Source organism: Corapipo altera, unplaced genomic scaffold (assembly GCF_003945725.1).
Source record: "Corapipo altera isolate COAL_440 unplaced genomic scaffold, ASM394572v1 112, whole genome shotgun sequence".
Lineage (NCBI taxonomy): Eukaryota > Metazoa > Chordata > Aves > Passeriformes > Pipridae > Corapipo > Corapipo altera.
The window spans coordinates 9,255,769-9,283,027 of NW_020884899.1; the positions used below are offsets into that span (position 1 = coordinate 9,255,769).

At 44.4% G+C, this 27,259-nt stretch overlaps 1 protein-coding gene across 5 annotated transcripts in view; it reads right to left on the minus strand.

Annotated features, from left to right (window-relative positions):
- GLIS1 (GLIS family zinc finger 1) overlaps positions 1-27,055 on the minus strand; it is a 193,415-nt gene extending 166,360 nt beyond the window's left edge. The window contains exons 1-4 of one of the 5 annotated variants that reach the window (XM_027649007.1): positions 26,956-27,005; positions 25,799-25,888; positions 21,763-21,869; positions 16,841-17,218 (exon numbers count right to left, since the gene is read on the minus strand). In XM_027649007.1, the coding sequence (XP_027504808.1) occupies positions 16,841-17,186 (346 nt within the window). In that variant the 5' untranslated portion in view covers positions 17,187-17,218; positions 21,763-21,869; positions 25,799-25,888; positions 26,956-27,005. Of the gene's footprint in view, positions 1-16,840; positions 17,219-17,418; positions 17,489-21,762; positions 21,891-25,798; positions 25,889-26,955 lie in introns of those variants that run through there. The other 4 variants (XM_027649003.1, XM_027649004.1, XM_027649005.1 and 1 more) reach the window with 4 other exon arrangements.
- Positions 27,056-27,259: the final 204 nt, after the last annotated feature.

The following is a 27,259-nucleotide window of genomic DNA, read 5'->3' on the forward strand; positions in this document are numbered from 1 at the left end:
ATCATCCATGTGGTCTTTCCCAGTCGCTTGCTCCAGTGGGCTTTGGACTGGACACCCTCCCTGTCTGGCCTTCTGCCCTACAGCAGCACAGACAAGGGCCAGAGATTTCACTGGGGTCCCTGTCCATGCCCCAGAACCTTTCTGTGCAGCTGCCCATTGTGTCCCAGATGACTTCCCAGGAGACTCACTCAAATTTAGCTCTGCTGGAAGCAATAATCTTTTCCTGAGGTCCCGCTGACTTCTGTCGGATCTGGAAAGTGTGGGACAGTTCTGATTCCTGTCTAAAACCAGGGAAACTGGACTGACAACAGCTCTAGAGACCATGGGAAAGAAAGTCAAATCTTCTCCTTTCATGCATTGTGAAATCTGAGAAACAAGAAACTCTTAACTCAAGAGTTCAATTTTGAAGCTTTAAAAAGAAAATAAAGAATATCTGAGTTTTTTTCTTAATGACTACTGTGATCACATACACACACACTTACTTCCAGCAGGTCCAGTTTTCTCTCTTGATGCAGATGGGCCTACACTCATGTCCAAAGTGGTTGTAAATCTCTGTGAATGCAAGGAAGAGGTTGACAAGGGGATCCCTGTCACCACAGGAGTGTCCTTGCTCTCACACCTCTCAGCTGGCCGTACCACCAGACCTGTGGGCCCAGAGTGAAACTGCCAATTGCACAGGACCGACAGCACCCAGAGGAGTGACCATCGTCACAGCACCCTGGTGCTGCCCTTCACAAGTCAGGGTTTACAGAACCAGCCCAAAAGGCTGGGCAGCGACTCAGCCCTCCAGAGAGTCTCCCAGGACATGCTGGGAGTGCACAAAGTATTTTATTTTATATGTTAAGTGAGAGGGCACTTCGTGTTCTCAGTGCCAGACACAGAATCAGTGTATGGTACACAGGTTCCAAGTGCTTACTGCAAGGCTACATCTAACCTGGCTGAACACCAGGCCCTTTGCTGGCAGAGCAACAAGTCTCTTCCAAAAAGCTGCACTAATTACAGCTGCTCCCAAGGCCCTTATAAACATCAGGTCCCACTTCCTAGCTCTTGCATTTCTTTTTCTTTCAATAACGGGATTTTTAAAAGAAAGAAGTCAGAAGACTCCGCACATTAGAACAGTCTGATAGGAAAATCATAATACTTGTAATTCCCTGAGATTTTTTTATCTCACACATCTAAGACAGACTCCAATGGTATCACCTGGCAAGGAGCCAAAGGAGCTCTGCTACTAAACCAGCACGATAAGATCAGTGCTGAGTGGAGGAAACGCCAACAAAAATCTCCCACTTTTCCCTGGATTTTCATCCAAACAAACGAGTATGTCGCTCTAGTTCCCCACTCAACAAAGTCTCAGTGCCTGAAGGCTGGCCCCATCCTCCTCCAGTATCAAAATGATTAGAAGTGCAGTGTATTTTCTCTGAGTCACTCCCCACCCCACTACTCGTCTACGAGGCCTCAACCACTTGGTGGAACAATAGATTTTCACATGGCACAGCTTTCTAGGCAACTGTCTGCATCATGTGCTGGAACTAACGATGGGAAGAATCAAAATTAATACTATTGCACCACTCACAGAAGATGCCTTTAAAAGGAGACCCACAGAAAGCATGAACTGAGAATATTCAATGCCAGAAGACTAAGCACTAGATCCAGAGAGCTGTTTAGGCACTGAATTTCCACGGACGTCAATGGGAATTAGGTGTCTGAATACCTCTCTGGATCAGATCTTTAGTAAAGCAAACTTTGAGGTTTGATTTTTCAGTAGTTCTACAGTTCCTATAAATTCTTCATCACCTCCTTTCAGGAGAGGTCCTTCAAAGGAATGTCTAGGAGAGTCATCACACATTCATCTTGCCTGAAAATAACCATCCAGTTCTCAAAGCAAACAGGCCAGACCTGATAAGTACATGAAAAAAACAAAACAAAACAAAACACCATCTTTTATGGCATTGCTCAGGTGTCACTGTTTGGCTTCCTAGGAGCCATTTAGCTCCAAGAATCTCTAAAGCAAGATCCTGTCTCTACTTATAGCTTATGGAGTGGTAAGATGGTAAGAGGCATCTGACAGCTACTGCATTGTGGAAGAATACCTGATGGACACTGGCTGTTCCTTAAAACTTACAGATTGTTTTCAATTAACACAGGCATCATGGAATTTCACTGGCTCTTAAAACAACAAAAACCAAAAAACCCCAAGCAAATTCAAGAAATGTGTCCACAATAACATAAACCAACAAACTGACAGGGTTCTGTAACTGAACATCTTAAAAGAGACTGAACTTAGTGGGCACCAAAGGGAAATCACTTGCCTCATACTGAAATATAAATCAAAGATACCACCCAAAGGAAAGGGGAAGGAAAAAAAGGCCCTTGTGATGACAGTTCAGATTGAAACTAATTTGCCCACTTGCAGAAATTCAGAAAGTGTTTGCTCTTGATTTTTCATCCCCACCACATGGCAGCTGCTTTCTCCCGAAGCACACACTCCCACTGTTGTGGGCTGTTGGAGCAGGACAGCCAACACTGGGAATAGCCACGTCCCGTGGTGCCACAGCAAGGAACGGGCACAGCGGCCACTCCACAGGGTGTGCAGAGCCCTAAGTACACACACAGACACAGACTTGTGTCTGGCCCAGGGACTGACAGAAGGAGAAGGTGTCACAAATATAAATCTCGGGCTGAGGAGCCAAAGAACTCAACTGAATTTTAGTCACATGGGTATCTCTCAGTTTCCCTTGGCTGCCTCGACCAACTGTAGCCCAGAGTTGTAAAACCTGCCCACAGCTGCTCTGCTCACCCCCAACCTGACGTTTCACACTGTGACTTTATGCAGGCTTGTTTGGATCTAACAAGGTCCTTATTTTTCTACAATGCAGGAAATAAGGAAACCAGCCATCAATTATTAGAAGCGCTGCAGATCTGAGCCGTGTGGCTGTAAAACAGATTTTTCTTTAATGAAACTGAGCTGGCATTTGCCAGAAATAACAAGTGCCCAAGACCAAAATGTAAATCAAAACTAAAGGAGAGTTTTCAAAACTTTGAATCATTGGTAGCAACAGACAAGCTCAGAAGGAGGTTGGTATGATTTTGGAATGTCTTAAAAATGTGTGACTAATATGACTTCTAAAGACATTATTTGTGAGTTAGTATTTCAGTCTCCCCACAGAAAGAAAACATCATGACCAGAGAGGGCCACAATGTTTGCTGTAATAACTGTGTTAGTATGTCACTATTGCGGGGCTAGGAAGAAGGCTGAGCCTTTGTTTTCACTTCAGAAAACAAAGAAAGGGAAGACATTAATGTTGAAAAGCATCAGTGCCTGGTAAGAGACGATTACAAGCATTATGCTTTCCCCGCGTGTCCCGGTTTTAAACACAGCACTTGGTTTCAGTTGGTCTCAGCCCAGGTCCTGGGAGACAGCAGGTTCCATCACACATCTCTGAACAGACTTGTCTAGTCAAGGAGGAGTGGTGCTGTTTGCTGAAGAGAGAGACATAACAAGAGGAAAGAAAGGGCGGGTTTGGAGGAAACATTAGTTGCTAGTGATTCCCTCACCATAACTACTGTCAAAACTGTGTCACTGTGGCTCCTCCTTCCCAGCCTGTCTCCCACTCTTTGTCATGAAACCCAGACTGAGGGCTTCAGTTTGGCCTCAACTGGATGCCAGGCTCACAGACTGCAATGCAGAGGGTATATGAAGGAACAGCAGCACCAAGTCTGGCAGTAGGAGATGGCCTGGAATCCAATTTTTACAGATTGCAAGTGGAAGCCCTTGGAATGGTCCAGCTTGTTCATCTGCCATTGACTGCTGCTTGTTCAATTCTGCCCTTGAACGCAATTGTCCATGGTTGAACTGAATCATTTCTTCCACAGGAACATTCAAACCTCGCTCAGCCACTCCAAATACCAGAGCTTTTATCACATCCTTTGCTAAGCTGTGCCAGGGTTAATTATTCTTGCAGTCAAAATCATCTATCTTCCTTCTTGCTTGACTTTTCTCTGTTTCCAGCCACGGGATACCGTTCTGCATTTACCTGCACTCAAAAGAACCCTTGAGTACCCCACATTTTCTCCTTTGGTGCATCTCCAGATTGCCTCTAATCTTCCATTAGTCCATCAGTACCACATACAGGTCAGCATCTTCCAGTTTTTCCAGTTCTTCTCCAAGTTCTTTGATTTTTCAAAGCCATTTAAGAAAGTCTGAGCATTAATCTATCTTCCTGCAGCTAGAGTGATAATTAACAGAAGGATAATATCACTTCTCTGTGCTTTTTAAAAATGTATCATATCACCTTGTACCTCATTAGATATTTATTTTCTCATACTAATGGGATGTGACATCCCGATCCCATTCAGTGTCACTGCTTTCCAAGACATACAGCCTCCCACCTATAAAAACAGTTTATATCCTCCATGCCAAGGTACTGCCTCATATGTCTGATGGCACGAAAATACCTGTTGTCCAGTTCCTAATCACCGCTTAAGAAATCCATGTTGCATGCCAGTCGCTTCCTGATTTTTATTAAATAAAAATTACTAAATAAAAACATTCCCCTAATTTGAAGGAACAAACTTTACTGGCAGTGGATTTCTATATTCTGTGAGGATTTCAGCAGAAACTATTAGATAACACTGGGAACAAAACTCAAATTTCAGAGTTGTATACAAAATAGTCACTGTACAAAATACTTCTATTTGGTGTGCATCTCAATTTTTTATCAGTAACTCACTTTTTACTCCTTTCAAAAGGCAACATTATTGTTTTCTATACCACTATTTTTCTGCCATCATTGAATGTGACTGTTCAAAATGTATCCCAGCAATTTAAGTTTACTCTACCAACACATTCACCTCTGTCAGCCTCTCTCTCAGGCTTGTCATAAAACAAGAACTAGTTTGATAACTCTTAAGAAGCAGAACAGCTTCCTTTAGCTGCTCTCTTAATGCAAATTTCTGACATAATATATCCCTAGTTATAAACAGCCTAAACTCCACCTGGACCATAAGGATGTAGATATGACCAACAACTAAAGGCTGCAGGACTTCTGCATGGTCAGTTAATTTTCATATTTGGAAAACAGGATGCACTGCAAACGAATAATAATTCAATGTGAGCCTAATTCAGTATCAATAAGGCTATTTCCTTCTTCAGAACAATGGTTGGCATTTTCTATCCCCAACAGGCAATCATTTGTTAGCAATGGCATGTCCCCAGAATGCCACAGAACATTTCACAACTACTCTGCACATAAAATCAATCATTTTCCATGCCCAGTTGTCCCACCACTGGCTCTCCCAACTGCTGCTTGAGAGCGCTTCACTCAGTCTGGTTTTTATTGTGTGCCTTCTCAGTGTTTTCTTGACAAACAAATGAGTGGCCAGAAACACCAACCTTAGACAAGGAGAGATCTGAACTTCGTTAAGCAAGTCAAAGAGGACAGAAGCCTTGAATATTACAGCTTGAGAGACCTCTTCTAACTCTCTGGTGCCTAAGCAGTTGATTGTGGGAATTCAAAATGTCACAGGAAAGACAGTCGTACACGAAGAGTTACATTCCACAGTCAGCCTTCCATCCAGCCTGTGTTTAAAAACTCCAGTGATGAATAACTCACAGCCTGCTTGGGCACCAGATATCAAAAGCTTAGTGTACTCCTAGATAGTACCCTTCCTAGTGCTGAGCCCACACAATCCCTGTGGAAGAACAGACCAATCTAGAAGAGACAGAAGGTGCTGAAGATCAGGTGCATTTCAGACAGTATTTAGTTACCAACAGGGAAAACCTACAGCCACACTCAGCTTCAGAAAGGATCCAACAGGAGATTTTCTCCTCTACCAGCAGAACAAGACCAGTGCCTCTGAAGGGTGTGTGGGCACCGTGCACACAAATGACAACTCTGATCCATAAACTGGTCAATTCCACATTTAGAAGGTCCTTCTCATATATAATTTATATTCTGAATCAGGGTTGCTCATCAAACTAGCAAATGCTGCAGTCAGCAGCCTTCACACTGGAACTTGTATCCAGTCTCCCATATTGTTTTCTCTAGTGGTAGTTAGTGTCATAATTCACTTTATCTAAATGCTAGCTGGTTATGAGGCTATTTTTCACCAAGTTTTCTCTCATTTTACATTATCTAGGCTCCAAAACAGCCTCCCTGTCTCTTCAGAGGGACTGCCTGCTGCCGAAACATCTACCCCACACATAAAACCTCTTTATCACCTGTAATGTTTACTGTTCTTAATTTTCAAGTCTCCCAGTAACTTCTCCAGCAACTGATAAAAACTCTATTGTTGGCATTAACACTAACCCTTCGCAAGGAAAGTTCCCCAAGCACGTTAGTCTCATTTTGGGAAACTTAACCTGGGTACCACTGAAGCAGCAAGTCTCTGCAAAACACTATTTTTTCACTCAAACTTGCCAAATAAGCTGCACTTGTAGCCAATGCCATCATACAGTCAGGCTCAAAACACTACTGATGATTAGTCATTCCAGTGGTTTGCTCTCACTTTCTAGATTTTGGTCTCCTTTATATTAGCTTTCTATGACTAAACTTGCAAAACATACGCACTTGTTAAAGTATTTGTGGAACTGGCAAATGTATAGGTATAAAAGTGAATTTTGACAAAGCAGTTCAAGTACTCATGCCAGCAATCTCTGCCGAACAGCTTCTGACAGGATGCAGTAAGAGAAAGATCTGGTATGTATAATGGTTCCAATAAAAGCCTGACAGATTTGGAGTGTTTATACATTCAGCAGACCAAAAGCTATTTACACCAATTGCCACACTTCCACATATTTAGCCCACAACTCAAACAAGTTACAATCCTTTATATATATTTAAAAATAAATGAAGAGCGCAGTGGCACAAGGTAAAGGACAGGCCAGGAAGTGAAGAGAATAGAAAGAAAACTGAGACTCAAGGACAGAGAAAGACCAAGTGGATTCTAGGGGTAAACATCCCCTTCAATTTCCTGCATATCCATTCAAATCAGAGAGATGCTGAAATGGGTGGGTACCTTTGTTCTGAAAGGAGAACCACTCACATACATTGGCTGTAGCTTATCCCCACAAAAATATGACAAGTCAGCAGACCCTCTCAAATAGCTCAAGAACTTAAATAAAAGGAATACAGGCCAATTTGTGGTGACTTGGCAAGAGGAAAAATAAGAAGCAAACTGTTCAGATTAAAAACGTGAGACATCTTTTTCTTTTGCCAAGTGAACTCAGCCCATACTTACAGGACAAACTTTTCTGCGTTAGCCCTCCAGCCCTCAAGTCTGCCTCCTTTTCATCCACTCTTGGATTTAAAATGGCGTCACTTCAGATCTGCACCGGAGTTAGGGACAATGGAATCGGGCCAGCTCTGTTTCAGTTGAACATAAACCAGCTCCAATGACTTCAAGGAAACTGAACATTATGAGAATCAGATATCTAGAAAGGAGGAATTTACTGTTGCTTTTTCTTCTTCAAGTCCTGGGAGATGGTCTCAGCTGCGTGCAAAATCTGTTCTGTCAGAGTGATGAGGATCTTCGGAACCTTGTAGTAGCCACCTGCACCTCAAGCCCACGGGCACACAGTTCATGGGGGTGATCTCTACCTCAAGAGCAACAAACCATAAGAGACTTTTCCATCTGCTGGAAGGCAAGAGCAACCCAGCAAATTTTAATACAACAAAACAAACCGGGGGGGGAAATTTTCCTCCAAACGGGTACTTATTACTGGCTATTTCCAACACAGCCTCTTTAATGTAGCCTCCTTTCCCTCCCCTCAGCATGTCAGATGCTAAAATAAATGGGAGAATTTGTTCCTCTGCAGTAATTCTGCAACTGGCAGTGTAAACCTGATGCCAAGGAGTAAGAAGCCCAACTAAAATGTTCTGTTAAAATCCTTGCTCCCCCAAAGATAACAAAGGTGTATTTTGCACTTTTCATCACACTTGGGGAGACTCACCACCAAGGGAAAGCACCACGTACTTCACACAGCCAAGAGAGAAATGCAGTCCGTGCACATGCTGTGTAGAAGGGGTGCAGTGCCACCCCAAGCTGATACAGCCACATGTTGCATGAACATCCTGCACCACCACCAGATCAGATCTCAAACAGAGCACAGCCACATCACCCCAACGCTGCACCTGAACTAACAAACTCTGTCTCTCAGCACAGAAATTTAAGTTGGCCCTGACGGTGTGCAAAACAACTGCCCTGTTTCTGGCTCCAGCTTCTCTTTCTCTACACCATATTCTAATATGCTCTCATAGTAGGAATATCATGAACAGTACAGATGTGCCCCAAAATGATACAAGTGGTACAATCTAGTTCAAGCACCCTTGTTCTTTTCACCCAAAACATTTACATGTTTGGTAGTGTTGTTTGCTGGCACAATCCTCCACCTTTTTTACCTGTTTCACATACAGTGGTTGATCACACTAGCTTTAAACCCAGGCATGGTCTTGAACAGAAAGAAAAATTAAAGGTGAACATGCTTTGTGCTACCAGATCTTGGCATCTGAGCTACTGGGCTACGAGTGCTCGCACACTTTTCCCTCCTGGAGAGAATTTAACAGTTGGATCTTCTCTTCTGGGTCTCAAAGAAGCATGGATGGAATTTTCAAAACCATTCAGTACTGGCCTTCTCCTGAAGTCAAGTTCCTGCAATTTCAGCAGGAGCAACAGGGCAAAGCAAGAGTTATGAAACCTCACACTAAATCCTTTCTGGGATTTTCCCAGAAAATACTGGGTAATAAAAGAGAAATTTCCTCTTTTATCTGTTCTCACTTTAACTCTCTCTTCTCTGTCCAGCACAGATGGGGGTTGGGAGGTAGGCAGGACTTACACAAGGAAAATAAATGCTCTTTTAAGTGTGAAGTAAGTCCTTCTGAATGCAAAGTGCTGCTTTCCTCGAGTACCCTGTCCTGTCCTGTTTAGTCTTCTCCTAAGCAACTGCTACTCCAGAGATGTTCCACCAAAGAGCACAACTCATAGTCATTGTGACTGATCACTCCCTCCCAGTGAAGGATTCAGGTTAAATCAAAGCCAGCTGCTTCAGAGAGGGGAAGGCAGCTAAAAAGAAGTTAAACAAAATAATAATAAAAAATGCAATTTAGAACCTACATGGATAGGAAATTTATTCTTGTATTTCAAATAAATAACTCCTAAGGTATTTAAGCCTCATGCACAGAAAACAATTTTGTAACTTTTTTTAAGTCATCCTCTTGCATTGTTGTTCTGCCCTAATAACTCTGAAATGTGCTACTCATCTCTCCCAGTTAAATATCCTGTTTCACAAGCCCACTCCTAGATATCTGAAACTGCACAGCATTTCTATCTAGCTTTAGGCATCTAGCATTCCAAAGAATTAATATTTAAACTTATTATAAAGGAATGGGGATTGCGTTAAGCATGTAGCATTTAGCAAAACATTCATATTAATAAACTGCTGTGTTGCTTGTCTGAAGCACATTTATCATTCTTTAAACTCAAAAAAAAAGATAATGCTCCAAAACTGACACATGTATCTATTTTTTTTTCTAATACAACCAAGACTTAGATAGGATTATAGAGTGGAAACTATTAAATTTCAATTTTTACAATATGCTTAAAATTATATTATCTTTCTTTGCCTAGGGGATTGTTGAGTTCAGTATTTAAGTGAATTAACCACAGCAAATTGTGAAAAAGCAGTGAATCACAGCACTTATTTTAAATAATCCTACACCCTCTACCTCTTCTTGGGAAGCACCTCATGTTAACATTTTTATACATATTATTGCTCTTATATCTCTTGATTATAGATAAATGAATAAAAAACTGCTAATCTGTTCCAAGACATCACTAATTGGTATTTTTCCTCTTATATTAGCCTTTGATTTACACCTCAGATATGTTCTCCCAAGCCAGCACGTGTAATTTATTTACAACACTGGAAGGCAGGCAAAATACATCATCTACTGTTATACAACCTTCTACAAGGTATTAAAATACCAGGCCCCTGGAGACACACTTCATACAGTTCAGCAAGTTCCAAAATAAACCAAACCACCAACCCCTTAAGCACTTAAAACAACAATGGACATCTGTATTAAAAAGTTAGTTTTACTGTATTTGATGATGTCGCCTTCGTGTCATTTTTCCCTTTGGCTGATATGCAAACAAGAATTAAGAATGTATTTGCTTTCCCCTCATTCTAAAACAACCAACAACTCTATAGCTCTCACAAAAGCCTCTTATCACATACGTAAATGCCAGAATTAAATGCAGTTTAAGATGTTTTGCATTCATTTAACCCTTAGAATAAATTTGATCGTGTAGGCTCAATCACAGTGCTCTTTGCCAACCCACTGTGCAAAATAATCACACATTAGATACACTCAAACATAAGAAGGATCAGACATAATTATGAGATTTGAAGCAAAACAGTTGCTTAAAAAAAAAAAAGGGAAAAAAAAGGAACAAAAACAACAGAGAGAGAGCTCGAGCACTTTGCATTGATTTGACTGAGATCAACCTTGTAATTCCTAAATGTTCCAAACCGTAACAGAACCAAAAATACAAAATTTGCATCTATTTCCTGTTGCAGCTCTGGCAACGTCTCATCTGTTTTACAAGTAGTCCCCTGTCTACAAATAACCTTAATCATTAACAATCATTTCATAAAGTCAAACTAATGACCGTAATAAAAAAAAAAAAAAAAAAAAAAAAAAAGAAGTCCTTGTTCCAGGCAACTAGTGAAGCACAGATTCTGAGAACAGAAAGTTCAGGTTCCAACTGAGATTTCACATACAGGGTGCCAGAAATGTAATAGGAGGGGAAGGAAAAAGGGGAATTCTTTGCCTCTGTTCTTCAAAGCCTGTGCAGAAAGGTAGACCCGCGGTAGCCTGCTCTGATAGTTATCTCAGTGGAGGGACCGGCCCTTGCTTTTCTTTACACGCCCCATTTAAACGCAATAAAACGGCCTGAGTGGTTTTAACTGGTCGTTCCATGTCACTGTAACGCTCCCTGCTCCCGGGAGAAGATAACAGCTGTGCCATATTCCCAAACACATACTTTTGCTATTGTTTGCACATTTGTAGGGCGAGATTACGCTGTACCACAGCCAGTGAGCTGCCCTTGCTTTGGAACCCTCTATTCTCCGAGTTACATCAGTGTGCTGGGAAACGACGTTTGGTGGCTGAGGGAAAAAAGGCAAACAAACCCCAGTCTACTAAAAGCCATTTCATGCACTGTGAAATGATTACTAGATTGCATGCCTGTTCAGGCCTGTTGACATACACTGATAGAAACCTGGAGTGCAAAATGGAGTGGTTTACATCTATATTCCCCCTCCAATTACCCTGACATCGACACCTTCAACAGTTCTAAAATCACTAAATAGAAGAACTTCTAGAATAATGGTAATTATGGCACTGAACATGAAAATTATATTCACAGTACTACGAATTTCTGTTCATAGTCCATACATTATTCCACTTCCTAGCTTACAGATGGATTTAATACAAGCTTGTTAGTTACTCTACAAGCTTTTCCCTATATGCAGAATAAAGAACTTCTGTAATATCAGGATTGAAATACTGACCCAGCTACAGCTAGTGGCAAGACTCCTAGTGATGTTAATTGTTTAGAGTAAAATTTTGTCCCTCTTATTCAACAAAAAAACCAAACCACTTCACTGCAGTGAAGTACAGTCTCCCAGAAGACACTCACTTTACATTTGGCAGTTTCACTTAACAGAATCTTGAAGCACTTCCAGAATATAATCTCAAATACACTCAAAATCCTCAGTATACACTTAAGAGTTTACGTGTATACAGGATTGATCTCTAACATGCAAATAATCATTTAGATACATAATTCAGATACTCTAAGTCTAAAGTATTCATAGTTGATGAGACTGCTGACAGGAATACAGTAATGTACAGACTTCAGAACTTCACAGATGTAGATTTTTCAACTTTTCCTTACTATAAAAGAAAAAAGGGTATTTTTCTTCTCAACCCACTTAGCCCAGTATATAACAACCTCCATTAATGAAACATTTATAAAGACAGAAAACAAGTAATTTCTTATTTTTTACTCTATTTCTTCAAGCAAAATTCATATTACAAAATCTCTCCCAATTATTAGACTTATCTGACATTATCTGTTATTCCATATAAGTCTGCACAATATCACAATGTTAAGATAGATACATTATTTTTTCTCTTCAGTTTTTTCCAACAGCTGTTGTTTTCTCATGAAGCAGAAAGAGGATTTTTTGCTTTTATTTTACAAGTACTGAATGCCTTTATATGACAGGCTGATCATTAGATCTCCTGGTTTGTATTTACTAAATATTCTCTACTACGAATTCCTAAATTACAATGGATTTAATTATTAGATACAATTAAACCTCTTTTAAATTAAATCCATGAAAGGCTCATCTTCAATTCAGTGACTCTGATTTTGCAACACAAATCATTAGAAGAAATTCCTTCAGCAGCAAGTAACTGGAAGTTATTTTCCTATTCAAGACAAGTAAGCATTATAGCCAGTTTAAGGGAGAAGACAGCTACAATTTATTCCAAATTACTTGATGCACACATTCTCCAATTTGCAGTTTCTTCTCTTTTCTGCTCTTACAAAATAAAATTAAGCAAAGAAAAAGACCGTGCAATAAAAATGTAGCTCTGTAACTGCATGTTCTGCTCAAATAAATCTTTAAATTCCTTTTTGTAGCAGAGAGTTCAAATGCAGCAAGCAAGAGAACTAGAGCGAAAATAAGAAAAAATTATTACTACAGCTCTATAAAAAAATTGAGAGAGTTTAGAGATCACCATACCAGTGAGCCCATTCCGTGTCTTCCTTATCAGTTCATATTGTATTTATCAGCTCTAGGCAGTCCCACTTGCTCCAGTGGGACAATTCAGGTGAACACAGACAAGGTGTCTGAAAGAAAGTGGCAGGATCAGGCCCAAGACCACTCAATACACCTAATAAGTCACACAAGCAAAGCACATGCTTTTGCTTAAGCTCCCAACAGCATAAGCTGTTACCTTCACAAGGACTGTCCCGACAGTCAAGGAAATGGTCACAGGGGGTTTAAATGGCAAGATTTAACCTTCCTTCTCAACAGCAGAAGGAAATGAATACGTTTCAATACACTGGTCGTATGTTTGCTGAAAGCAGCTACAGTTAACAACAAACACAAAAAAAATCCAACCCGTTTTCCCCTTGTCTGAATAAAAAATACTCTCAACAAGGAAATATCCAACTACTGCAACCCGAAGAGCTTATTGTTTTGCCCACTGTAAGTTAATATCTGAAGTGGTTACTGCAAAGGTCCAGGCCATTTGGATGATTTCCCAGTGGCACAGCTAACAGGATAAATCTCGTCATTTCTACTGAGTCATGAATTAGGTACACTGAACAAAACTGAAAAAGAATGAAAAGGAGAAGTGTTTCCTGGTAACAACCATAATCAATGCCATTTAAAAACTGAGGTATCTGACATCTTTATAGATTACTCTTTTGTCACTACTAAAGTTTCCTTTCCCAAAAGCTGCTTTCCTAGAGACAATCATTATTTTGCCCTGTGTTACTTGCAAAACGGTCATATCATAGCATGAAATTCAGCAAAACAGAACCAAAACCACAGAATCTCAGGAAAACATTGTAAAATGGACTTCATACCTTATGGGACAGTTGTTCTATGTCCAGCAGATCACAAATGCCTCTAAAAAGCAGTGGCTGTGTGCAAATACTCTGCCCTGTAAATCGATGACCAAGAAAAGCGTGGCACGTATCACAGCCCGTCACACCACAAGGGGTAGGATGAGTGAAAACTGGGTGTTTATTTTAAACAGCTCCCAGACAGAACAAAGCACAGTTTCAAAATACTAATGTTTCTGGTGAACAATCAACAGCTCCATCCTGCAAACTTTAAACCCAAATGATCTAACTCCCAGAAGTAATCCTCACCACCACCCCTCAAGTTCTTGTTTGGCTGTTCATGTAACAGGACTTGCTCAGGCACGGAAGCATTTTGCAGGATCATAACTTAAACACTGTGAAGCAGTGGAGTAACACCACAAGAGACATTACAACAGCAGGATGCTTCTTCCCCATTGTGATTACTTCAAAGTTGCCCTTTTTATTAGTGGGGCAGTGTATCATTTTGATTCATTCTTTTTTGAAAAAAAAATTAAAAAGTAAGGCTTGTTTAGGAAAAAAAAATTTTACAGGCAACTATAAAAAGCGGGTTTGCTCTTGTTAAAGAGTGTCTTTTACCTGCCCTACTTGCAATTTTCAACTGTGGATAAACCAAAACCAGGAGGCACATTCTGTAATCTAACCCAGACTGCAGAGGGAATTACTGGGTACATGGTACTCTGGGGCTGGAGAACAGGAGATGCACGGTACGATGGTCTGAAATCAAGCTGTCATCAGTTTCCTACCCAAAACTGGGTAAATCTGAGTATCTCTCTCATTCCCACTTCTTAGCTCTAGCCTATTATATCACATCCACATGCAGCTGTCCCCAGTCCCTTATCTTCCTGAGAGAACCAGGTTTCTCGGGAGATGGTTTACACTGCTCCTTGAAAGATGCTCTTCTGCACATACACTCTGATTTTTCAGTTAGATCACAGTGAGCAATGGAGTGATTTTTATTATTTCTGTGGAACTGACTCACAAGTACAGAGTGTAGAGCAGGGGCTGGCAGCTTGCAGTGTTCAGCAGGAGAACTCCAAAATGCCCAAGTGGACATTAAAGCACTTGCCAACACCATATAGGTCAAAAGGAGCAGCACAGCCCACATATTTTAAATTATCTGGCCCAAAATGTTACTTTTTAATTTTTCTAACTCCTCCTGACATTGTCTTCTGGGGGGGGGGGGGGGGGCAAAAACTAAATAAACAAAACAAACACAAAAAACCAACCAAACAAAAAACTCCCACCCAAAAAACTCAGCATTGCCTGTCTTTGGAAAAATCCAACATTACCCATCAAATCACCCTGGTGCTCAGTAGATGAACCCTATCCTGCTCATGGATACCTCCTACTTACTCCCATGACTCAAGTCACCCATATGCTGAAGCAACCACAAGGTAACACCCTGGACAGAAAACACACTAAACAAAAACAGCAACAAAACTTGAAACACTTTTTTTTCTTTCCCCCAGTGGCAAAAATGAGAAATTGATCAGTCAGGGAAGATGAATTAGCAACCTTCTCCCATGCCCACCTACATCTACTGTAAGAGCCCCACGCGTATGGAAATTACACTTTTCCTCTTTCCCTCTCTATGCTCTTGCCCTCTGCAACAGCAAGAGGAATATGCACGAAAAGAGGGTTAAGTAGCTCAAAGGGAAAAAGAAAGAAAAAAAAAAGTGCTTCAACAGTTTGCTCGTTCAGGGCAATGCACAGGCAGGATTTTAAGCTGGTATGAACCCTGTCAAGTGGCACCAACCTCACTCATGGCACCATGAGGGACTCGAACACCACATGAGTCCCTGCCACAGGCAGCAGTGGCAGCAGCACAGCGGTACTAGAGCTTGTAGCTCTCCTTCATACTCTGTGAATCCTCCTTCTCCCCTCTCCAAACCTGGGTCTGTGTAACAGACCTTCATTTAATTCCTGCCAAACATTAACAACGTCTTTTTTTTTTCATCAGGAGAGAAGAATTGCAGCATTAACAAACAGAAAAATAAAAAAGGTAATTTATAACCTGCTGCTACACTCTGTCTGTATTCACTGGTGATGAACAAACATATCCTACAGTCTGCAGGACAGACCTAGCAGAGATTGAGGTGTTCATTAACATAACTTCATGGCAATGAAAGGTGCCATCACCCTAGGTAACAAGCTCACAAAAGAAAACGTCACTAGTCCAAGGGCATGCAGCCTACTTTTAGTTTTCAGAAGAATGGACAGAACGGGATGCACTGAAAAAATCCCAGTGGGAACTGTCTTAAGATAACTGCATGTACATATCTAAAATAGAGAATGGGAATGAATTGAGAATTAAAAAAGAGAATTACCTTTTAACATTACAGAAATCACTGCTTTAATGCTAATAACCTTAGGTGCACATACGTCTCTGCAAGTAGCTTTGTAGCATAGAGGAATGCTTCAATTCCCTCTGATCCCAGCCAGTGATACCTCAAAGCGATTACTTCAAAACTAGATTTTGATTAACAAATTCCAGCTCAATTAACAAGTTCTAGTTCAAAAAGGTAATTAATAGATTTTTAGTGGGCAATTCCTAACCTAACTTCAGTGCCGCTTAGCAATGGATAAATGAAAAATCAGGCATTTGTTAAGTAGCAGAATTTGACCTTTCAGGCACCAGGAATTCCCAAGTCTGAGGATTCACTGCCTGAATCCAGCATTTGTAACACCTCCTTGAAATACAAACTATAAATCCAAGCAACCGTGGTGAAACTGCTGAATAAGAACCAGGCATTTATTGTCAGCCAGGCGTGCTCACAAACAAACACCCCACACTCACACTCTGGCACAGGACAGACCAGCCCAGTCTTCAGCACCATCCCCAAAACAACCACCTTTGAGACGCGACCGAACCAGCAGCACTCGCTCAGGAGAACTAAAAAAGATGCTTGTCTCGAGATTTCTTAAAGAATATTGAGAAACAGTCAGCTTCACACTGTCAAAGAACACTCTTGGTTTATCCTGTGCCTCCAAGGTGCACAGAAAAACAAAACTTTCAAAGCCTGAAGTGAAATTAACAAGTTAGAAAACACCCTGAAGACCAAAAAGAAGGGGGGAGCTTGTTACGCCTTTTTATTTGTTTGGTGAATAGTTTTTTGGTGGTAGTAGTGTTCAGTTCGCGTATTTTTAAACTCACCCTTCACGCTCTGATGTTTCTGCTGCTGGAAATAATCTCTAGAGCCTCTAGCGCAACGCAGCTCCTGCGCCCTCGGCAGAATCGGGATCCTCTCGAATATGCTGGGTCGCTTGGGGATGAAATCTAGCAGAGGTGCTGACATTTCAGGGGGGCTCTGCTGAGGCTCTGCGTGGTCACCGCCGTTGCTGACAGATACTTTAAAGGACATCTGAGGACTCAAGTGGGCTTTAGCAGCGCTGGGACGAGTCGCCCGCGGCAGATCCTTCTGGGGCGCTCCCTGGCATTTGTCGGTCAGCTCGAAGCGGGCGCTGCTGCCTTTCTGCCCCGCGGCGAGCTCACAGTGCATGTCCGCGGGCTGCCGGGCCCCGCGCCGCTGTCCTGCACCGAGCGGCACACGGGCTGTCAGCGCGGGCTGCCCCAGCCCTCAGCCCTCACCCCTCGCCGCCTCCCGCCTCAGCCCCGCGCCGCCAACGGCCAGTAACCGCCGCCCGTGCGGCGACAGGCTCAGCCCGCACCCCGCAGCCCTCAGCCCCGCAGCCCGCCCGCCTCAGCCCCCGCCCGCTCTCTCTCTCACGCACACCGGCCGGACGGTGAAGACCCGGCGCGCTCGGACCCCGGCGGCGGCTCGTCTGTGAGGGACGGGGCGGCCGGCGCCGCGCGTCGGCTTCGCTCCCTCTCTAGGCAACACCGCCGGGCTGCTCGGAGCCGCTCCCGGGAAGGCGAGCGCGGCCGGAGGGGCGGGGAGGGGGTCCGGCACACGGGCGGGCTGTGCGGAGGCCGATGCCTTTCAGCTGAGGCATCCGAACAGCGGACGCCCCGGCAACGGCGGACGCGGCGGCAGCAGGGCGGGTTCGCCACCGCCGGGCTCGCCGCGGCCCCCGGGTCACCGGCCCCGCAGGGAAGGAGGGAGAGAGCCCGGGCGGGCGCGGTGACAGCCGCGCCCCCGCGCTCCTACCTGGGAGGGGCCGCCCGGGGGGACGCGCTGCCCGCTGGGTTCCGCCGCCGCGCCGGGCGCATGGGCTCAGCCCCGCTCCCCCGCCGCAGGGCCGGCTGCCAGAGCGCAGGCGGCCCGGGCCATTACCCTGGCGCGGCGGCGGGGCCAGCCGGGGCGGGCAGGGGGAGGGCTGTGCCGCCGGGGCCGCCCCTCGGGGCTTTGACAGCGGGGTCCGCCTGCGGGCCCGGCCCGGCCGCCCCTCACGGAGCAGGGAAGGGGGTGCGCGGGCACAGCGTGCTTGGCCCGGGCGGTGGCAGAGGGTGAGCGCTCTCTGCGCACCGGGCCCCGCACCTTCCCAGTGCCCGCCCCGGCGGGGAGAGCTCCCTGTGCTTGTACACTTGCCTCCCGAGAGGTCCGTGATTTCCCTTCCCGGTGCCCTGCTGCCATAGGCCTGGTCCTTTCCCCTCTACCCAGGAGTGTAGGGTTGCTGACCCCAGACACCCTGCTCACGGGTCCGGCGGCCCCGGGCACACAACCGCGTAGGCACCACCAGCCTCCCCGCCGCGGAGCCGCCGGCAGCGCCCTATAAACAACTCGTGTGCGAAAGCCACAGCCGCTGCAGCGTGTCATGGAGAAACAGCGGGAGAGAGCAAAGCCTTGCCAAGGGCCTGGGCCCGGGAAGCATGAGATGGGTCAGAGGTGGGTACAACTTGGCCAAGACATCTCCCCGATGACGCAGTTCCAGGTGCACTCAGTGCTTCTGTAAAAAGTGGCCATGCATCACTCCCTTCCTGCCCTACAGGTGCAGGAGCTGGCCCATGCCAGCAGAGACAATTAAACTAGCTCAGAGCAAGCACCACAGCACTGTGACATTTGTGCTGGCTCCTCCTGGGCCAGCTCGAGTCTGGAAGCAATCTAGTTGGGTTTATTAGCTTGGGCCTGGTTCCAAGCAAATGCAGGCTGAGCCACGATGTGCAGCTTTGCACCAGCAAGCTTTACCAGCCCACACTTTTCTGGCTCAGGGGTGTCTGCACCCTGCTGCCCTGCATGCTGCTGTCAGCACAGGTGCAGCACAGCAGGTCTGTAACACACCAGGATAGCTCAAGGATAGCAGTGACTCAGAGTCAGCCCTGATTTACATGGGTGTAAATCAGACAGACAGCTGGCTGGAAATCCTGCTTGTTCACAGCAAACCTAAAGGAGAGGCTTGGGAGATTTAGCACAAGGAGGAGGGACAGCTACTGAACTGGCATCTTGCTACACCCCTCCTGAGGAGCATCCCGCAGGGAGACAAAAGATCTTCATCATCTTGTAGCACAGATGCTGCACAGAATGCCTCACTCGCAGTATTATCCAGACCCTTAATAACATCTTTCACCCTGCAGAGTACAGAAACGGTCAGGACAGGAAGGCATGACTTTTTCTTGGCAAATGCTATGAGTGTTGTGGATTTAGTGGGAGGGAAGCAACTCTCCATAAAAGACATAAGATCTTGAGATGGAACAAGCAGTTCTGGGAGCACCAGTACTAATGACTCTCATTTGCAATGCCTCTCCTCATTCCTGCCCAGTGTGGATGCCCTGAGGTCTACCAAAGAAGGAGTTTGCCAGCCTTTCTCTTCAACAGTGGCAGTAATAGGGTCTTTTTTTTCTATAAGGTCATATCTTAAACTGTTAATAGCTCTCTGTCAAATGTGGTTAAAAATGGATAAATCCCCTCAGAATACCTCAGTGAGAACAAGAAGCTGCAAAAAGGAAGAAATCCTCACCTTAAGTCTATAGGAAACTAAATATCAACAGGTGGCACAAATACTGAATTTGAATGTTTTTATAGATCCCCACGATATCACCAATGTAAAAATTTTCAGTGTATGTTGTCACTCTGTGTGGTTGTACTCTACAGCCACCTCTCAATGCTCTGCTAACCTACATCCCCCATTCCCCAGTCCCATCTGTCCCTGGGGCTCTCAGGACCAAGCTGTACTTTCTCTTCAGTTTGGAAATGCCAAAGGCACCTGGCAGTGCTACCAGAAGCAGTAATTATTTAAGACACAAAAACACTGTGGCAACAGTCTAAACTTCAGTTGACGTGAAGAGGCAGTAAAATTTACTGAAGGAAATATTATTCCAGAACACAGTGTAACCAAGGTAATCCTGCTGCTTCCAGTGCAGGAAGAAAATAGTGTTGAGATGGATTTTGAACACGGGCTCATCTTGTTCAAATTATTACAGCTATATTGATACACACTGCCCAAATATCTGAACTGGAGGGGTTTTCCTAGAAAACAGGTAGTTTTGAATATATTGGGTACCTTCCTAGAGGGATTTTCTTTTGTGGTTAGGGATCTTCCCACAGCAGGCAGGAAAAAGGACAGCTCGTTAACCCACATCACTCTGCATTTTCTACCTGAGGCCGTCTGAACCACTGCTTATTTCTTTTTTTCACCATTACCAATATCCAGAATATTCCGTAAAATACCGGCAGGTGCCGCCACTGGCTCAGCAATCGCCCAGGGCTGGGCTGCTCCGCGGGCAGGAACGGGCACGGAGCCTCCTCGGTGCTCTGGGCACCCTCTAAAAGCCAGGAAGGCTTTGTACTCAAACACATCAGAGCTCCAATCTCCAACAGCATATAGGATGAAGGCCCCTCACAGCGAGATGAATTTCCCCGTGGCAGGTCATCTCCCAGAGATGGAGACCTCATGGCTCAGGCTGTAGGTACCCACATTGCTCCCATAGGAAATGAGGCCCCACAGATTCTCACCACCGTTTCCTCAGGTTCGAGCGAGGCATTTGGCAGCTGCCCTGTCTTTGCTGGGACTGTGCAGCTGGGGATGCCCATCCCTGGGTCTGAGCAAGAGAAACTGGTGGTGGATGGAGATTCTCCTCCAGACCTCGATGTGTCTGATAGAGACCTGACTCCTACAGCTGTTCCAAAGCAGTGACTTGGCTCCTCTGGCAAATCCACAGAGGCGGAAGGAACAAGTGCTGGGAGAAGCAAGTGCTTCTTGAATAACTGTACTAATAGGAGAGTTAAGCAGTCCCCTTTCTCTCTCTGCTGAATCAGAAGACATTTCATATGTTTTGGTTCTGGAACAAAGGCCAAGCAAGTGCAATCGTGGCTGCTAAGACTGTTTTATGCCCTGGGTCACCATGACTTTGCTGAATGCACGAGTTGTACAGCAAACACTGATTCACTCAATGTTGTCACTACATCCATGAAATAAATAGATGAGTGTCTCCACTCTTTGTGTCCTTGTGAAAACCAGTCATTGGAGAGGAAAAATCTCCCTTTAGGAGAATGAGGGAAAGATTTCCCCATATTAGCCTTCTTATTCAACATTCCTGGTTGTCAAGGCTGTGATCATGGATCATAACATGGCCCACAGTTAGCCCAGGTTTCTCTTTCCTTTGTTATTGAAGTCACCATCACCAAAGCAGACCTTCCAGCTGAGGCAGACAGGCCATCTTCAGTCCCTGAAGCTAGTCCCTGGGGCTTGCTTCATTTCAAATCAATTATGAAAGGTGAGGTTGCAATTTGGTATAAAGAACATCCAGATGAATGCGACTGCTTGCCTGAATATCCTCTGACTAGATCACGAGGGTAGGACACCCACTTGATAAGTAACCAGAGACTTGCCCATCTGCCCATTCACCCCTAGTTGGTGACCAAAGAAAGAGAAAACAGGTAGTAGACTAAGGTGAGCTCAAGCTGGGGTGAAATTGTACCGGTAAGGAGAACAAGTTTAAAAAAGTTTGATGCATCAGTTTTTCCCTGATGACACCAGCCACGATCAGGTCAGTGCCACACCAGTGTTCACAGGGTCTACAGGTGCTTTGGCAGACACGCAGCCTCTTGGCTCTGTGTTCACAGCTGCACAGGCAGAGGCACAGCTGTCCCGCCCAGAGAGCTGAACACACAGGAGGGGGGAAAGGACACTGCATGAAGGGGACTCCACCAAATCCAGCCTTCCCAGTGTGCTCTTTACCTTTGCCAGGAACCCATGGCTGTAACTGGCTGCTGCGCTGTGTGTCGTCACAAACTGGATCTTCGAGAAACTTGGAGCAGCTGAAACCTCCAGTTCCCCCAGCAGTTCTGTGGGAGGAGAGGAATGAAGCAGAATGGATACAGGTAAGGTGAGCTGTGCAGAGCAAACAAGCAGAAGTGAAGTGTTAATCTCTAATTCATATATTGAAATCTTCTACTGCAGCAGGCAACAAAATGAAATTTTAAAGGGACACAATTGAAATTGTAAGAACTTTGTGTAACTGCTGCAGTGCAGACAGATGTGGGAGGTGTTACCATAAGTATCCTCTTAATATAGGGCAAAACAGGTTCTCTGGTAGGAGAAAGCAAACTTTCTTATAAATAACCTGGTCACAAGCTAGCTGTCAATTCACACAAAACATTTTTTTACAAAGGCATGCCAAGTCCAGACTTGTTTTTGTTTTAATTTACTGCACTACAGATAGTAAAAGAGAAGCAACCAAACAAAACCTGAGCCAAAGGGATTGTGTCTGTGAGTATGCCCGTTTCTTAGATATTGCCCATATCCCTTTAAGGCAGCACAAAGCCCTTCTTTATAGTGGTTTGAAAATGACCTCCTAAATTGAGGCAGCAGGGTCAAACTGACCACACATTATCTAGCAACGTACTCAACTATCGCCTCACAACTTACAGATTTGTTTATGGCTCTTATAGTTAGAAAAAAGAAATTCCTCAGATTACTCTGACTTGTCTTTTATAAACAAGCCTCTTTTCAATAGTATATTTTGGGAAAACCATACAGTAATCTTGAATCCCTCTTTGTCTTGCAGAGACTGCAAGAAATTACCAGCATCTCCCAAAGCCACTGTAACACTACAGATCCCTCCTGCCTCCCCAGTTAACTGACAGATTTAGTCAGCTTTGAGGAAGATATGTCTAGAAAAGGGTCCAACCAGCTTCTATTCAGGATGTGGTTGTTACACCTGCAGTTACCTTTCTCAGACATTCATCTCTACTATTTCTCTGCATCAGTCTATAAATAAATCCCTTCTCACACCATGTTTACACAACACAGGTAGTAACGTAAACTTCAGTCATAAAAAAGCAAACAAACAACACCCACCCCCCCAAAACAGCACAACTGAGGTATGTTCAGTTTCTAAAATCTAATCCTTGGCACTAGGACATGCCAGGACTAGAATTGCTGGTACAAACTCATCTCATGCCTACTCTAAATGAGTTACAGAACTGGTGCTATAACATGGCCCCCAGTTATTTTGCCTGGGGCTCCATATATTCAATGCACTGGAGACAGCGATTGCTGAATGAGCAGCTAGCCATTCTTCTTTCTGTTTTCTCTTCATTGGTACACTGTCTGGGCCACACATGGAATGTATTTACTGCACATCAGCCAAGCCCTGCGCAGAATACAGTTCATTTACTCCAGGGCATTTTTTTGGTGTCCATCACTGCAGCAGCCTACTGATTTTGGACACAGATGCTTTGTTATCATCACTGGAGGTGAGAGAGGGTGGGGTTAGGCTAAGTTTCATTTTACAACAGAGGCTCAGAAGCCAAAATCTTCAGTTTGAGTGCTAAGCTTGTGACAAAGACTAACTGCTTCCCTTACCCCTCACTCCCTTTAGCATTTCCCATCCTTGTCTGTGGTAAAACACATTTCCGGTTCCATCAAACTCAACCCTCGGTGTTCCAAACAGAGCACATGGAATCTGGGAGACTTGCAGAGTAGCCACCTGTGAAGAGCTCAAGTGCAGCACAGGATCTCTGTGCAAGGCACAGAAAGGACAAACCAATTTACCTGGCAGTGTTCAGCTTGCACTAACCACAAGAGTGGACTTTCTCTTCCTACAACACTCTGTGGTTGCTGACAAAGCCTTCTCAGAACTGACTGCCAACATCTGCAAAGACACCCAGCTTTGAGCTGCAGCCCTGTGCTCAACCCAAAACTTTGTACCACCACTGACAAGGTTCACAGCCCAGTGCTTCCCCAGACCTGCTCTGAGCAGTGACCTCTGCCCGTGAATAGACAGGGAACCCAGTGGTTTACAAAGCTGCTGCCCCATCTCCCTGGTCCTCAAAGCTTGCCCTGGAGACAGGCACCCAGCCTGTCTCTTGAGCTGAAACTTCTAACATTAGTAAGCCTACAACTGGAACTTGCTGAGCTGAGAGGAGAATGATGCTTACACATAACTCCCAACAATCTTTGATTCACAGAAAGCTATACAATCCCGCTCCCAATACCTTCAAAATTCCCTCCAGGGCTCTTGTCATACCTTTCCAGACAAGATGCAGTTAAATACAACAGCCCACCCCAGGCCTGTGTTTTAGTAGTCAGATTTAAAAGTTGAGTTATTCAAGAAGTGAAAGGCAAAGCCTGGAATTTTTTGTGCATTTTGGGCAGGAGTGGGAGAGGAACTTACAGTACACTCAGCACTGGTTCTTTGATGGTTCCATGAGTACATACATGTGCTTAGGCCATAGTTTTCTCTGAAATTCTGACTGTAGGAACTGACTCTTTAGGGGGATAAAAAAATAGAAAAAGAAAAAAAGAGGGAACTCCTGTACCACCACCACCTATTCAAAGAATCAGCTAGAGGATCCAGCAGGCCACCCAGGGAACTATTCCTACTTGAATTTGTGTTTTGTTCTCATGGCAGGCTCCAGAAATACTATGTTCATCTGTCTCCTGCATGACTAGTCCTATTGTAGTCCCAAGATTTTTGCAAGGACAGGAAGGTGAGGTCTTCTCTAGATTACTTTTTGTTTTCTGAAATCAGAGCATGATGCAGGTGTTGTTCTTTCTCGGGTTGTTTCTCAGACACGAGGGACCTGCACCATTTGTTTATACAACAGGTTTGTCCAAAGCCAGTCTGCCCGATGCAAATCTCCACCAGTCTGCAGCAAGAGAAAGCAACATTCTAATGTGAGAACATCCCCATACAACACCAGAGCCTGGCAAACCACATTCCAGCTCTGTCTACAGCACCCAAATGCATTTGATCCACACAGCAAATACATGAACACCATACTGATGCTGAAAAATATCAAAGACCATGGAGTGGAAGGTATGTGGGTATTGAGGAGGGTCCTCAGTTTGCAGTGTCCATGATGATTCCACACAGACCTTTATGTTTTTTATTGCATCTTTGTAGGTGGTGATGGGAGAAGTGGGAGCATGGGTGCCATGGGCAGGTGAAGCCCTGCAGCTGCAATACACCTGTTTGTACAGGGAAAGCACTGCAAGCAGCCACCATTCATCCCCGGGGGAAAGGGGACAGCACTGCACGTGGCAAGAAGCTCCTCCACAGCCAAGGGTGCTCCTGGAGCCACCTCATATGCAGTCACGTACACCCAACCCCTCAGAGCATCAGGCACTCCCCCAGGCAGAGCTCCCATCCCAGAGGTGGCCACTGGCAGGAGCTGGGGGAGGTCTGGCATGCACACAGCCCACGGGCTGCACCACTTGCCTGTGACTGAACAGGTACCAGAAAATTCATCAGCAAGAGGCTGGTACTTCCACGGCTGCAGCTGGATGCCCTCAGAGCCGTAGGTCTGTGGCAGGTGGGAAGATGGCTGCTCCAGGCCCGAGGACACCGAGCACAGCACACACAATGCAGCCTCTGTTCACAGCACAAGCAACAGAATTGAAACCACTTCATTTCAAGGGGGCATTCAGGCCTGGAGCCACCACTGGCACAGGGACAGCTCTCCAAAGTGGCAGAGTGCTCCTATTGAGGGAGCAAGTCTGGCCTGGCTCCTGTGCATACAGCAGCATGCAACAGCTCCAAGGATCAGGGCCACTGCATTTGTCCACCCACAGGCTGAATTCCAAAGCGCTATCTCAGAAAACTAAGCAGGATATATGGGGGTTTTTTTCAGACATAACAGGTTGCTTAAGAGCTAAAGCCTCTATTTCATTACTCCATTGTAGCAGGAACACAGGTCTGAACCATCAACCTTGTACCTCTCCACAGCTGCAGTGGAAATAATTTCAGGTACTCTTGAATGCAGCTGACCTGTGGGAGAGGCAGGTTGTTCACAAGGTTGCCAGAATGCTGTTTCACTTGTGCATGCAGCAGGCAATCCAGCAACAAGGTGCAGTTCAGCTTTGAGATGATTAAACAGATGAGAAACATCATCAGGCTTGAGGGATTTGGTTTAACTGCAATTCCATTGAAACCAGCAGTAAAAAGGCTGTATTTTTTTCCTCATTACCCAGAATGCAGAACTGAACTCAAGAGACTCTTCCCTTACCTCACAGAGGCTTCACAGGCTGATTCTTTTCATATTAAGACAGAAGTATACAAAAGGATTTGAAACACCAGCAGTTTGCCAGGGGATTATAATTATTCCCAAAACCAAAACTAGAATGTTATCCCTGTTTGTGTTGTGTGAGCCAGTTACTGCATCTTCAGACGGCACCACCTAACATACATTTTATATTCCCATACACTTAACAGTAGCTCATGCTGATGAAGTGAAAGATGCACTTTTAAGTAAAGGCTTAAAAAAAAAAAAAAAGTCTTCAGCTCTTTAAGAATTGGAGCTTTTAAAGAAACCACAAAGCAATCAGCTTTTGAAAGCTCTTCTGCCATTCAGAGAATACCATGAATCACACACACATTAGCAGATGTCATGTGCAAATCGCTGTTGCAATGGAGGAGGACAGACCTCAACCACTTCGGCATCCAAAAAGTCATCTCTATTTTAAGCCTGCTGCTGACAGCTCTTAACACTGTTAATTACACCTTGCAGCTTATAGTTGTGGGAGTGTTGCAGAAGATACCACAGCAATAATACTGAACCTGTTTAAAAGTGTGATAAAATTTCGTGGAAACTTTCAGCTGCAGTATTTGAGTCAACAGTTACACCTGAGGTATCAGCTAAAGCACCATTTAACTCCAGGTGCACATTACAATGCCAGAAAATAGGCAAATTAAATTATTTATTAAGTCAGGCAGGCAAAAGGCTTTGAAATAATAATCAAACCTGTGACAGAAGTTGAGCTTGTCAAAGCTTTAAGAGACTTTGTACTTAATCTTTAAATATAGTGGAAGGCTGTCCATCACCTTGTGTGTTTGCTGTGAGCCATCTCAATGCAAAAAGAACAATACAGTTTTTATTTCCACTATCAAACCTAACACCTGCAGTGTCTGCATTACAAGAAAATTACCTGTCTCTACTGAAGAAAGCAATATGCAGGTCTCATTGGAGATTTGGGGGTTTCTCTTTTACCCTAAAGGGTTATTACTACACAGCCACTCACTATGAGCTGATCATTTTATCACATCATAATAACTGACATCAGGGCCATCTTCAGGTCTTGGGTCCTCTATAAAAAAAACACCACCACAACAAAACCCATAAGACTTAACAGCACTGAAGAGAATGGAAAGAAAATTATAATATTGTTTCCCCTTATCACACTGAATTCATTTGCAAGACCATCTAGCTTACTGTTCTCACCTTCATACTCC